The sequence below is a fragment of the Mobula birostris genome, chromosome 16 (genome assembly GCF_030028105.1).
Source record: "Mobula birostris isolate sMobBir1 chromosome 16, sMobBir1.hap1, whole genome shotgun sequence".
NCBI lineage: Eukaryota > Metazoa > Chordata > Chondrichthyes > Myliobatiformes > Myliobatidae > Mobula > Mobula birostris.
The window spans coordinates 17,870,155-17,885,497 of record NC_092385.1 but is presented as its reverse complement, the minus strand read 5'-3'; the positions used below and the strand labels follow the sequence as shown (position 1 = coordinate 17,885,497).

General features: G+C 37.7%; 1 protein-coding gene across 3 annotated transcripts in view; it reads left to right on the top strand.

Moving 5' to 3' along the window:
* The window catches only part of iqsec1b (IQ motif and Sec7 domain ArfGEF 1b), a 539,720-nt gene that overhangs the window by 356,029 nt on the left and 168,348 nt on the right, over nucleotides 1-15,343 (top strand). Inside the window, exon 1 of one of the 3 annotated variants that reach the window (XM_072280361.1) lies at nucleotides 2,773-3,058. The exons of the other annotated variants lie outside the window; for them this stretch is intronic. Within the exon in view, the coding sequence (XP_072136462.1) occupies nucleotides 3,012-3,058 (47 nt within the window). The 5' untranslated portion in view covers nucleotides 2,773-3,011. Of the gene's footprint in view, nucleotides 1-2,772; nucleotides 3,059-15,343 lie in introns of those variants that run through there. 3 annotated transcript variants of the gene reach the window in all.

The window sequence follows — 15,343 nt, the reverse complement described above, 5'->3', positions numbered from 1 at the left end:
CTCCTAAATCGACTCCCCTGAATCTTGAGGCCATGTCCCGTAGTTCTAGTCTCACCCACCAGTGGAAACAACTTTCCTGCCTCTATCTTATCTATCCCTTTCATAATTTTATGTTCCTATAAGATCTCCTCTCAGTCTTTTGAATTCCAGCAAGTACAGTCCCAGGTGACTCAATCTCTGCTTATAGTCTAACCCCCTCATCTCTGGAATTAACCTGGTGAACGTCCTCTGGGCTCCACCTGCAAAGTCAGTCTGTCCTTCTTCAGGTTAGGAGACCAGAACTGCTCACAGTACTCCAGGTGCAGCCTCACCAGTTCCCTGTACAGTTGCAGCATAACCTCCCTGCTCTTAAATTCAATCCCTCTAGCAATGAAAGCCAACATTCTTGATAGCCTGCTGCATCTGCAAACCAACCTTTTGTGATTCATGCACAAAAGTCCCTCTGCACAGCAGCATGCTGCAACTTTTTACCTTTTAAATAATAATCTGCTCTTCCATTTTTCCTTCCAAAGTGGATGACCTCATATTTACCAACTTTGTACTCCATCTGCCAGACCCTTGCCCACGCACTTAACCTATCTATATCTCTCTACAGACTCTCTGTATCTTCTGTACAATTTGCTTCTCCACTCAATTTAATATCATCAGCAAACTTAGATACACTGCATTCAGTCCCCTCTTCCAGATCATTAATGTATATCATGAACAGCTGCGGGCGCAGCACCAACCCCTGCGGCACATCGCTCACCACTGATTGCCAACCACAGTAACACCCATGTATCTAACTCTCTGCTTTCTATTAGTGAACCAATCCTCTATCCATGCTAATACATCACCCCCAACTCTATGCATAGAGATTTTATGCAGCACCTTATTGAATGCCTTCTGAAATCCAAGTAAATAATGTCAATCTGTTCCCGTCTATCCACTGAGGATTATTTGAGGATATAACAAAAATATTGTTGGAGTCATTGGGACCTTTTCAGACAATACAAGTATTGATGGAATTGTGGTTAGTGACAGAGGTTACCAGGGGCTTCAGTGGGACATAGACCAGTTGGGCATCATGGTGGCATAGTGGTTAGCTTGATGCTATTACAGCACAGGGTGTCAGGATTTGTTCAATTCCTGTGCAGTCTGTAAGATATTTGTACGTCCTTCCCGCAAGTGTAGTGGTTTCCTCTGGGTGCTCTGGTTCCCTGCACGTTCCAGAGATGTACTGTACTAGTTGGTAGGTTAATTGGTCATTGTAAATTGTCTGGTGGGCTGTTCTGTAATGTACGTAAATAAAATAAATAAATATGCTCAGAGAAAGTTTAATTTTGGTAAGTTTGAGATGTTACATTTTGGGAAGCTTAAGGCAAGAGGAGAACGTACAGTAAATGGCGGGATCTTTAGGAGCACTGGTGTATGGAGCAGCCAATAAGTAGCAACACAAGTACGTAGGGTGGCAAAGACGGTGCATGGCACACTTGCCTTCATTAGTCAAGATACTGAGTATAATATTCAGAAGGTCATGCTGCAGCTATATACAACGGGTTAAGACATATTTGGCATATTGGGTACAGCTCTGGACTCCACATTACAGGAGAGGTGCAGAGGTTCTTGAGTGAGTATAGATTACTCTGTAATCCAAGAAATTAGCTGGATTATTCAGTATTACATAGAAGGAGAGGTTGGACAAATTTGCATCATTTTCTCCGGAGTGTCATAAGCTAAAGGTGAACCTGGTAGAAGAGTGATAACAATTGTAAGAACCCTAGATGGGGTAGATGTTATCTTTTTCCCAGGATGGAAAAGTGAAATACTAGAGCACATAGTTTTAAAGTGTGAGGTGGAAAGTTTAAAGGAGATTTATGAGCTCAGCTTTTTTACACAGAATGGTGTGTGCTTGGAATGCACTGCTAGGAAAAATGGTAGAAGCATATACAATAGCAACATTTAAGAAGCATTTAGACAGGCACGTGAGAAGGTAGAGAATGGTTGGGCATGGGCAGGAGTGATTAGTTTGAATTGGTGTTTTAGTGGGCACATACATTGTGGGCCAAATGGCCTATTCATATGCTGTACTGTTCTTTGTTCTAACCTTAATAAGCTCTAAATAGGTTTAGAAGTACCAGGAATTCAAAACCATTTTAAATAGAAAGAATAAGTATTTTCAGTTTTATTTTGGAAATTTTGCAACTCCTCTAGGCCTTCTGAAGAATGTGCTTTGAAAATTAATACTCTAGAATTTTGCCTAACCCAGTCCTTGTTTAAGTATTATTGGCTAAGTTTTCCTCAAAGAATAGCCGAACAAAATGCTTCTCGATTTAGATACAGTATTTAATTTGATGTAAAATTTGCAGTACAAAAGTTTTCATTTCTGGAGTTCTGAATTTTATAATTTTCAAGCGGTGACTTCACTGAATAAACCATTTTAAAAACCACACTTTGTAGTTTCTTGCCAAATGTTTTACAGGGAAGATACACAGATCCATTCATCACTAATTCCATATGAAATGTTTTATTATACTAGACAAGTTTAAAAAAAATCTTAGCAGACAGCGGAGAGCTTAAGCAGCCCATACCAGATGATTTGGGGTGTGTTGTTGATTACTTGCTGTCTTCTGGTAAGTAATATTCAGGGGCCCAACCAATCTTATCCAGTGCTGAACTCGACTGTCAAATCACATAGGGTTGTTTAGACTTTTACCTTACTTGGTAATTGTGAGCATCATACGTCTTAGTTATTCTTTTTCTTTCAACAATCAACAAAATATTTATCAGGCAAACACAGCAATGTTGGAAAGTACAGTGGCAAACAAAATCTTGGAAAAATATTAACAACGTTCTCTTGAGGCTTAAATAAGTTGAGATGGAAATTGTTAAATGCCTGTGAGTCATTTACTGCCTGCTGGCAGCACCAGGAAATAATTTTCTTGCTTTTGAAAGCTGCCTTTTACTCTGCTGCAACTGTAAAACTCCATGATCTGAAGAAATAAAATGACCAAATTGGCAATTCCAAAAACATGTGGAATCTAATGTGGAAATACTGTATCTCTGTGCGGACGATCAGGTATGACATGCTTTACGTTTATTTATTTACTGGGGCAGAATTGTATGTATATTCAATAATTTGAAGACTTTCAAAAGTTTTTTTCCTCTCAAAATAAGTTGGTAGTCTAAAACATCAGGTGGAAATCTAAAACATAAGGCATTATACATAGTGTAAGCAGTGATATTTGAAGATTAATTACCAGTTTTGATTGAAAAGTTTTTAAGAGGATGCAGATACACTGTTGGTACCAGATTTTACGAGTAAATGATAGTGGCTCTAAGTAGGACAGTAGATATTTATAAGTTTAAATGCCAAAAGTATTCAAAACTTCTACAGTCAAAGACAGAAGTTCTGAATTTCCTAAGATTGCCCAGCATTTAAACAACTGAGTCAGTTCTTGAATCCTCCAAAACCCAGTGCAAGATCAACAGCTCCTTTGATTTCAATGGGGATTGAAGGGATATCAAGGTTAAAAACATACAGTTTTACTCTTTTGATTTTCTTCAACACTTTTAGTTACCTGAGTGTTTTAATTGTTACCCAGTTTTATTTTAACTTTTAAAAAATGATTTAGAGACTATAAACAATGGAATAAATCTTACTGACTTTTATAGAGATTTATATATTTTAAAACCTCAGAGTTTAAAAACTCGCATAGGCAAGGACATACTTCAGGCTGTGTAAACCTTCAAGGCTACAAAAAAGAGTATGTTCAGAGTGCTCAACGTGTTAATTTTTTTATTTCCATTTCCAAGTGTCTGTATAGTTAATTGATTTTCACAAATTTAAAATCCAAAAACTTCATCCAAGTCAGGCAATTTTAGCAGCAAAATGGTCTTGTGCTTACAGATTAGATAAGGCTTTTCATGGGTGGAGTTGCTGCTCAATTTGCAAATAGTGGTCCCATTTTAGCAAGATCTATTTTGGTTCTTAAAAACTTCTGGCTTGCTATTTGCTGATTTCTAGTTTGAACTAAATTCGCTAATCTCAATTTAAGCATCCCTAGGCTCAATATTATTCTCTTCTGTGAGCTGGTCAGGTCAGAATAAAAATCTGCAAAATAAAGATCCTGTAATCTAGGGATAGGTTCTGCTTTGATGCTGTTGACAATTTAATAAAACTGTTCTAAGATCTTTTGTCAAATCTGAAGCATGAAAAATGATGTTGCTCTCAAGAATGGGCAACATCGTTGTTCATGTTTCACATTTGACAAAACATGGCACCTGGTGTCTATAAAGCTGCACTCGTTCATATTCAAACAACTCCTAGGAAAAAAAGGGATTTAATAAATACTGTGGTGAAGTTCAGGTTTTTTATGTCATGTCACTCTTGACTTGCTAAAATAATAGCAGTTGTGATGTCAGAATGGTCCTATGTCATTGGGATAGCATTTGATCTCTTCCTTAGTTATTCAAAAGGCACGACACAGAATTTTTGTTCAGGTAATGTGATATGAAAGATATATATATCCATTTGGAATATGGGCATCTGATTTGAATTTTTTTACACGATTTTAATCCGAATTTGTCACCAGGAGGATTTTATTAAGGGTGGAGACTGCATTGTCATATTACTTCTTGCTCCTTGATAGTTGTTTTATGCATGTATTAGTTTTGAATGCAATTTATGGTTAAAAATGTGCAGGATATACTTATATGAGTAATGGCAAAATCCAGTTCAGGACTGGAATTTGGGAGGAATCACAGTAAGTCCCTCTTTTAAATTTTAATCTTGAGTATTTTGATGAAAACTTAATCAAATCATTTTACTTAGCTTTTCTAGTGGACTCCAACCTCTGCTATTTTTCTTCAATTTCTTGATTTAATCATTAATTTACAGCAATGAAACCTGCTGCATTTTAATATTGGCAAAGGCATCTGGGCCAATTATACTCTTTTGAAGCTCAAGTTGTTAATTAATATCAATTTGCCTGTCAGAATATATAAGCATAGGATTTATGTTGATAGTAGTACGTCCTGTTTTTCGATTTGCATTACATGCTACCCTACTGCTTTTTATAGAGTCAATTCATATTGAAAAGAATGCAATGATCTCAGCAACCTTTTGTTACTGCACTGCAATTTTTGTTCAGTTTTGTGATGATCAATGGACCTACCAAACTTTGTTTGTTAAAAGTTGGTGTGATTCTAACATTAGTCCAGATTTTGTTGGTGGCAGAATAATAGCAAATAGCTGCATTAAGAAACTGTAAACAGAGTGGTTCATGTAGCTTGTATTTATATTCTCCTGAGACTGGTTACTGTCTGGTATTGTAACCAACCTCCTGGGTCTGGAAATAATGAGGCGATTAAGCAAGCTGAACATTGAAGAATTCACACTGGCAACAAACCAGGAACTGACATGGTTTTTAACCAATATTTTAATCATTTTCTAAGAGGCAGAATAATGACTAGACATGTATTGTAAGTTTTTCTTATTATTTCAATTGAGGAAATAGCCTGCCCTGTGCTCTAAATATGTTTCTTTGGGCCAGAGAGATTATGGAACAGTAATCAACGTTTAGGACTCTGTACAATTAAAACATGGCCAAACAACATTTTATTTGCTTACTGGCAGGGTTTGCATTTATCATCTATCGCTGCAGGTCAGTTTAGTGTTCAGTCAAAAGCTGACAGGCCTGGAATCTCAAAAGTAACATAGCTGTAGATCTGCACCCCTAAGGAGGGAGGACAGTTATGAAAGATAGCAAAATTTATCTTTTTAGGTAAGGGCTTAGTTTCTGTAATTTTGCAGGAGCAGTAATGTAATTTCAAATCAGGGCTGAAATGGCTAACACGAGAGGGCACAGTTTTATGGTGCTTGGAGGTAGGTATAGAGGAGATGTTAGGGGTAAGTTTTTTACGCAGAGAGTGGTAAGTGCGTGGAATAGGCTGCTGGCAACGGTGGTGGAGGCAGATACGGTAGGGTCTTTTAAGAGACTCCTGGATGGGTACATGGAGCTTAGAAAAATAGAGGGCTATGTGTAACCCTAGGTAATTTCTAAAGTAAGGACATGTTCGACACAGTATTGTGGGCCGAAGGGCCTGTATTGTGCTGTAGGTTTTCTATGTTTCTAAATCAGGATGGTGTACTATTCCCACATGTCTGCTGCTCCTTAAGTTTTCATGGCTGGGGTTTTGACTTGGGTGCATGCTAAATAGGCAGAGATCGACAGTGTGTTTTGAAAATGACACACACCACAGCTGTTCTACAGTGGTGACAGAAGAAATAGATGTAGAGACTTGAGGATGTGTTGCCTGTCAAGCAAATTGCTTTGTCCTGGATTCTGAAGAGCTCCTTGAATGTTGTTTGTAGGCAGACAAAGCTGCCATTGCCAGAAAAGTTAACATATTGTTAATTATTTTGAATTTTAAAAATGAACATGTACCTCAATTTGATGTTATTTCATGGTCTGATGAGGTTCAATGTGGACACTTCTGCCCTAATTGCATTTGGAAATATGATTAATTTACCACAAATACTGAAAAAATTGTGCTTGAATTCATGAGCATAGGTGGTCATAGAACATATTCTGATCATGAATTAGCTAATATACAATGCTGTGGTGTAAGTAGCTGGCAGTCAACTTTTATTCTGCAGTGTGTACAATTGAGTGAGAAGTAGACTGGTCACAAAGAGGCAAGGCTGCTGTTATGTTTGTCAAAATTTATGAAGTTTGAGGTGATGAGTCATGGTACTCTGCCTAAAAGAAATGATGGGATGTCATTTGTTCCAGCTTTGTGAAATTTCAACATTTCACATATTTCTAATGATTGGCATTGATTAAAAAATGGGGTTTTTTTGGATGGAAAAAATGCCTGTATGAAGTGCAGCTTGCAGTTGAATGGACTTAAATTTGAAACAAATGTGATGATGTCCTCCTGAAAAAATGTCTCAAATGTGCAAAATATATATTCCTAGCTGCAGAGTTGCTCATTTTATTCGTGTGTGTAGTATTAATTTGGGGCCAGCAAATTGAACACAGTTTGGAATGAGTCCATCACTTTGACTTTTAGTTGGCTGAATTATACATATGAAGTAATGGTGAAACAGGGGCCTTTTGGCTCTGACTGAATGCGAATGTTCTTATCTTTTTCATTTGATTGCATTGTTTTGTTTATTTGGTTTATAGTACACTTCCAATTTGTCATTTATTATATATCTTCAAAGAATATCTGTGTATTTTGGTGCTCAGAGATTGTAGAAAATAACAAAGTTGACAAATTCCATTTACTATGTTGCTGCACATCTGATACATAGAATAATATATAATCCAAAACTTGGAGTCTGGCTAAACTGTAGGAGACACTATTAGCTCATAATTGTGAATGTGGCCAAATGATGATGCTTGTAAAGGCAGAAAACTTCAACTGGGCAGGTTTCTAGAACATATTTTACACATGATCTGATCATATCTGGCTCTTGAATCAATGGGGATAACTTTAGTCAATGTCACTTGCCCCACCACTGAAATATTCCACAACAAATGGACTCACTTTCAAGGTCTCTTCATCTCATGTTCTCGATACTTATTGTTTATTTATTTATTTATTATTATGTTTTTACTTTTTATACGTGCAGTTTGTTGTCTTTTGCACACTGGTTGAAAGCTCAGTTGGTGTAATATTTCATTGATTCTATTATCAACTTATTGAGTATGCCTGCAAGAAAATGTATCTTAGGGTTGTATATGCTGACATATATGTACTTTGATAATAAATTTACTTTGAACTTTATATTGAGACTCAGTTTCATGTATCTCTTTTTTAAAAACTGCTTCAAAAATGTTTAATTGTATATTTTTCTCTGTAATTTCTATTTTGGTTATAAATTCTGGATCTTCTTTAAGTTTTTAATCTTTTTGAACTAATCTGTGTTTGACCCCAAATTCTCCTGAAATGGGGAAATTTCCTGTAAATTATTATGATTTGATACCTTATCTGTCGATGATTGGCATAAATCACTTAATTATTTCAGTACAAGGTGTTCAATGCTATTCTCTCTGGACTGGTTTTTTGAGTTGATCTTCTCTTTGAATTCAGTTTAATCACTCCTGTATCTGATATATCTGGCACTGTTCTCCTTTAAATTATTGACACAGTATAGCCCTAATTCCAAATGCAGTTTTTCAATAGGATTCTAAATAAAAAAGATAGTCAGAGAGTCATAGAACACTACAACACAGGAATAGGTCCTTTGGCCCATCTAGTCCATGCCGAAATATTAATCTGCCTAGCCTCATTGACCTGCACCTGGACCATAGCCTCCATACAACTCCCATTCATGTACCTATCCAAATTACTCTTTAAATGTTGTAATTGAACCTGCATCTACCTGCTGGCAGCTCATTCTATACTTTCATCACACTCTGAGTGAAGGTGTTCCCCCTCATGTTACCCTTAAACATTTAATCTTTCACTTTTAACCCATGACTCTCATTGTAGTTTCACCCAACATCAGTGGAAAAAGCCTGCTTACATTTACCCTATCTATACCCCTCATAATTTAGTATACCACTATCAAATCTCCCCTCATTCTCCTATGCTCTGGGGAATAAATTCCTAACCTATTCAACCTTTCCTTATAACTCAGGTCCTCAAGTGCTGGCAATGTACTTATAAACTTTCTCTGCACACTTTCAATCTGATTCATATCTTTCCTGTAGGTAGGTGACCTGAACTGCACACAATATTCCAAATTAGTTTTTAACAATTCCATTTGCCATTTCTCAGCCCACTTTCCCGTTGATCCAGATCCTGCTGCAAGCTTTGATAGCCTTCCTTGCTGTCTGCTACACCTTCAATCTTGGTGTCATCCACATATTTGCTCATCCAGTTTCCTACATTATTATCCAGATCATTGATGTAGATGTCAAACAACAACAGATCCAGCACCGATCCCTGTGACATACTACCAGTTACAGGCTTCCAGTCAGAGAGGCAACCATTTACTACCACTCTTCTCCCGCGAAGCTAATGTCTAATCCAATTTATGACCTTATCCTGAATGCTAAGCAACTAAATCTTCTTGACCAACCTCCTAGATAGGACAGTCACTGCCTTGCCTTCACCAACTTTCCTGGTAACTTTCTCAAACAACTCTATAAGATTGGTTAGACATGACCTAACACACACAAAGCCATGTAGACTATCCCTAAACAGTCTCTGTCTATCCAAGTACTTCTATATTCATTCCCTTAGAAACTTTCTCACTACTGAATTCAGTCTCGCTGGCCTATGATTTCCCAGCTTATCCTTTGAGTCTTTCTTAAACAACGGAATAACATTAACACGAGGAATTCTGCAGATGCTGGAAATTCAAGCAACACACATCAAAGTTGCTGGTGAACGCAGCAGGCCAGGCAGCATCTATAGGAAGAGGTACGGGCGACGTTTCGGGCTGAGACCCTTCGTCAGGAATAACATTAGCTATCCTTCAATCCTCTGGCACCTCACCTATGCCTAAGGATGATAAAAATATCTCTGCTAGGACACTTGCATTTTTCGCACTTGCCTTCCACAAGGTCTGAGGGAACAAATTGTCAGACCCTGAGGATATATCCACGCTAATTTACCTCAAGACAGCAAACACCTCCTTGTCTGTAATTTGTGTACTGTCTATGACCTCCCTTCTGTTTTGCCTCACTTCTCTAGATTCTGAGTACATCTCCTGAGTGCATAGAGATGCAAAATATCCATTTAAGATCTCAGCCATCTCTTTCAGCTCAATGCATAGATGACCTCGCTGATCTTCAAGATGACCAATTTTGACCCTTGCTATTCTTTTGGTCTTAATATATCTGTGGAAGCCCTTGGGATATTCCTTCACCTTGCCTGCTAGAGGAAACTCATGTCTTCTTTTAGCCCTCCTGATTCCCTTAAGTGTTCTCTTGCATTTTTTATACTCCTCAAGTACATCATTTGTTCCTCCCTGTCTTTACCTGTTGTGCATCTCCTTCTTCTTAACCAGGGCCTCAATATCTCTTGAAAACCAAGTGTCCTTAAACCTGTTATCCTTGTCTTTTATTATATAGGAACATGCATACTCCGTACTCTCAAAATTTCACCTTTGAAGGCCTCCTACTTACCAAGTGCCACCTTTGCTAGAATATATGTTCCAGATCGTTTTCTGATACCATCAAAATTGGCCTTTCTCCAATTAGGATCTCAACCTGAGGACCTGACGTATCCTTCTCCATAATTATTTTGAAAGTTATGGCATTATGACCACTAGATGCATGGTGTTTCCCCACACAAACTGTCACCTACCCTGTGTCATTCTCTAATAGGAGATCTAGTATCTCTCCCTCCCTAGTTGGGATCTTGATGTACTGGTTAAAGAAATTTTCCTGAACACATTTGACAAGCTCTATCCCATCTAACCCTCTAATAATGTGGGAATCTCAGTCAATATGGGGAAAGTTAAAATCACTTGCTATCACAAGCTTATATTTCTTGTAACAGTCTACCATCTCTCTACAAATTTGCTCCTCTAAATCCTGCAGATTATAATATTATAATGATTATAATAGTCTATAATATAATCCCAATAATGTAGTCATCCCTTTCTTATCCCTTAGTTCAACCTTTGTAGCCTCAGAATCCGAGCTCTGCAGCTTGTCCTGTCTGAGCAATGCCATGATATTTTACCTGGTTGGTAATGCTACCCCTTCCCCTTTAATTCCTCCTGTTCTATCATGTCTAAAACAATGGAACCCCAAAACATTGAGCTGCCAGTCCCGTTGCATGTTGCAGGTTGCATTGCGAATAAATCCTAGACAGCTCCTATTAAATAATCCTAGAGCATTCATCAGCAAAGTTGGTTGGCCGCAAACATACCCAAATATCTGACGCAGCCAAAATGCTTCAAACTATTCATTAGTTGTTGAACTAAATTCCCGTTTATAAAACGCTGCTGCATTTGCTAGGCAAATGGCCCTTAACACTTAAATCATTCAGTTGAAACAGTGTAGGGCCGAAGTGAAAGGCTCCATGTAATTGCAAGCACTTTTTCTATGGATTCTTAAACAAAGATTGTCAAAGCCAGATGTTTCCTGAAGACTAGTGTTAAGCTGACATCATTTCTACAAATGTGATTGTCATAGAAATGAAAAACAGAGAGTCATAGTCATATGGCACAGAAACAAGCACTTTGGCTTACCACACCCACGTTGAGATTTTGTCCACCTACATTAATCCCGTATGATTCCATTAGGAATTTTTTTTTCAAAATAGCTCTTGAGTGTAGTAATTGTATCTGATTCAACATCTAGTCTGGCAATACATTCAAGATATCAGTCTCTTCTACTTTGAAAAACATGCCCCGCAAATCCCCATTATAACCCCTCTCTCTCACCTTAGATTTATGCTCTGTTGATTTTGATACCATACCCTACCATGGGAGAAAGATTTTGACCACCTCCCTTATCTATGCATCAAGATTTTATATGCTTCTTTCAGGTCACTCCACAGCCTCCTTCACTACTGGGAATAAAACCTGAGTCTATCCAATCTCTCCCCATAACTGAAGTTTTTCAATCCAGCTAACATCCTGGTGAATCTACTCTGTTCTCTCTTCAGCGTATCCTTACTATTGTGCTGCAACCAGAATCACACACAATTGCACACTAAGTTTGGTTTTGCTAGTGTTTTGTAAAACTACAACATAATATCCAATTCTTTTATTCCATGCCCTGACACATAAGGCAAGAATGCCATATGCTGTGTTCACCATCCTATTCATCTATAACCATTTTCAGGATTAATGAACTTGAACCCCAAGCTGCTTCTTTTTATCGATGTTTCTAAACACCCTGCCATTTACATGTATACATCCTACCCTATTTGAATTCTCAAACTGTACCACCTTGCACTTGTTGGAATTCCATTTGCCAATGTTCTACCAAACCTTCCACCTGATCTATATCCTGCTGTAACCTTAGACAACCTTCCTTGTTACTCCCATAACAACTAACTATCCTGTCATCTGCAAAGTCAATCATAAGCATACATTCTACATTCACAACCAAGTTCAAAGTAATTTTATTATCAAAGTACATAAATGTCACCATATACGACCCTGGGATTCATTTTCCTATGTACATACCCAGCAAATATACAGAATAGTAACTGTAAAAGGATCAATGAAAGATCAACCAGAGTGCAGAAGAAAACAAAGTGCAAATGCAAATATAAACAAATAGCAATAAATAATGAGAACATTAGATAATGAGGTAAAGAGTCTTTGAAGCAGGATAATTAGTTGTGGGAGCATCTCAATGGATGGGTAAGAGAGTGCTGTTATCCTCTTTTGGTCAAGAGTCTGATGGTTGTGGAGTAGTAACTGTTCTTGAATCTGGTTGTACCTTCTACCTGATGGCAGCTGTGAGAAGAGGACATGGCCTGGGTGGTGAGGATCTTTGATGATGGATTCCTCTTTCCTATGACTGTATTTCGTATAGATGTGCCAAATGGTTGGGAGGGCTTTACCCGTGATGTACTGGGCTGAATCCCATATGCTGATTTATCACCAACTTCAAGTTGGCTTATGACAATGATGTTTCAATGATCTGATGAGGATTAACATGTAGCTTTCATCTGAATGTGAAATTAATCTGGACCGTGTTTATTGATAATGGATTTGTGATAGAGCCAGAAGAGAAAAAAATTATGAAACAGGAAAGGTTTTCTTTGTCGTACTGTATTTCATTATACCCTTCAATTAATTAATAAATAAATACGATCAAAAGTATGTGTCTTTTCAATTTTCATTCTCAATATTTATATATGCGTATTACTAAAAATATTTAAAGTGCCATGCACTTTTCAGGCCTTGTTAAAATTTCCTGCTCAGAGGAATGGTTGGTCTGTGCAGCTGAAAAAAAATTAGAAGGAACATTGTAAGTAGCAGTTCTGTGGGTGAAAACGCCTTGTTAATGAGAGTGGTTAGAGGAGAATGGTCAGACTGGTTCAAGCTGACTGGAAGGTAACATGATTCATATAGCCACACGTTACTACAGTGCTATGCAGAAGAGCATCACTGAACGCACTTGTTGAACCTTGAAGTGGACAGGTTACAGCAGCAGAAGACCACGGACTCAATGGCCACTTTTATCAGGTACAGGAAATACCTAATTTACAATATTGTAAAAATATGTCTACTTTTCTAAGTGATTTTGTGTATTTTCCAAACTGCACAAACTAGACTAATGAATGGATGTCTGTAAACAATAAGGAGCTTGTTCAAGCAACACACACAAAATGCTGGAGGAACTCAGCAGGCCAGGCAGCATCTATGGAAAAGAGTATTGTCAAGTTTCAGGTCAAAACCCTTCTGCAGGTCTTGGATTTCCAGCATCTGCAGATTTTCTCTTGTTTGTGACAGGAGCCTGTTGATAATCAGGAGACAGTTTTGCAATAAAAATTTGCATATTGCACTATTTCAACAGGAAATTAGTGCCCATTTTGTTTTTCAGTCATTGGCTTCGATATGGATTCAAATGCGCACACTATTTTTGGGGTTTTAAATTATCCATAAATCCATTTCATGTCTTTGGAGCATTTTTGGACAAATAAAACTCAATTTCTTGCAACTTTTAGTTAATATGAGTTTGTCCTTATGACTTACATACATATCCCATCAAAACACACAGGTTCCAATGTTCTTACTGACTCAAAGAAAGGCATTTATGACAGGAATGTGTAGCTTTTCTTGTTAGGCTCAGACGAGATTCCTACTGTCATTCTGCATGTCCTGCATGATTCTTTTCTTAAATGATTTCCTTATTTCATTTACCTCAGTTAGCTAATGTTCCATGTTATAAATCATGAATGTTCTTTGTACCTTGGTCATTTGCAAAGTTACCTAACTCTGCCCCTTAATGGTTCTAATTATGTAACAGTGGACTTCAGGAAGAAGTCGGGAGAACTCAGGCCATTCCTCATTGAGGGGTCCAATTTGGAAAAGGTGATCATTTTCAAGCATTAACATCTCAGAGGACTTATCTTGGGCCCACCATATTAACACAGTCACAATGAAGGCACAGTAGTGGCTATACTTTGTTAGGCATTTTAGGAGATTTTGTATGTCAGCAAAGATTCCAGTAAATTTTTACAAGTGTACCATAGAGTGCATTCTGACAGATTGCATCACCGCCTGGTATTGAGGTGCCAATACACAGCATCATAAGAGGCTTCAGAGGGTTGTAGACTTAACCAGATCCATCACAGGAACACACCTTCCCGCCACGGAGGGCAAATTCAAAAGGTGGTGTCTCAAGAAGGTTGCATCTATTATTAAGGGCTGTCACTATCTGGGACATGCCCTGTTCTCAGTCTGACCGTCAGTGCAGAGGTACAGGAGACTGAAGACACACACTCAATGTTTTGGGAACATCTTCTTCCCCTCTGTCATCAGTTATATGAATGGTCCATGAACCCACGATCACTACCTCACTATTCTTTTATTTATATTGTAATCTGGTATGCTTGCACTGTACTGCTGCCACAAAACAAATTTCACAACTAATGTCTGTGAGAATCAACCTGATTCTGAATTGACCCGTTGCCCTATAATATGGGCTGATTTGTAAAAGACCTTCTTCTTTCACATGGACAGGAAAGCCATCATGTAAGTGGTACATCTTACAGGATTTAAGAGGACTGAGATTTAACCTTTTCAGTCCTGAGTTGAAGAAAGATTAAAAAAAACATTTATTTCAGTATAAGGATGACCAGTCCACAATCTTTCCTTTGCTTGCTGTTGCAGCTCTGGGCCCATTTATATTGCCTCATTCCTTAGTCTGCTATTCTGGCCTTGATTTTTCATAATCCCTGCAGGTACTGTTGTAAGGAAACCATGATGCTTATTGATTTCTGACCACCCCATATTTCCATCCAATTGCATAATTAATATTGCTATTCAAATTCATGTCATGATGACCCTATCATTTCCTATTGTGTGTCGGTGCAATAATTATGACTTCACTATGATAAATGTGTTTGAAACTGATCCAATTAGTTGTAGTAAAATGTGCAGGCATCAAAAACAAAGCTCTAGATATGTCAAACAGATAATTTCATGGTATGACTTGGTCAATTAAAACGGATTTAGATTTTATACAGTGGAATCCATCCTGTGCTCTACTTGAATAAACAGTAAAATAAAGTAGGTTCAAACAAATACAAGTTTAAACCAATCATGGTGGTTTTCAGCTAACAGAATGGCCTATGCATAGATTGCTTGATTTTATAAAAAACCTTACGAGGTAGAGGGCAGGAAGAGTTTTACACAATACCATCTTGA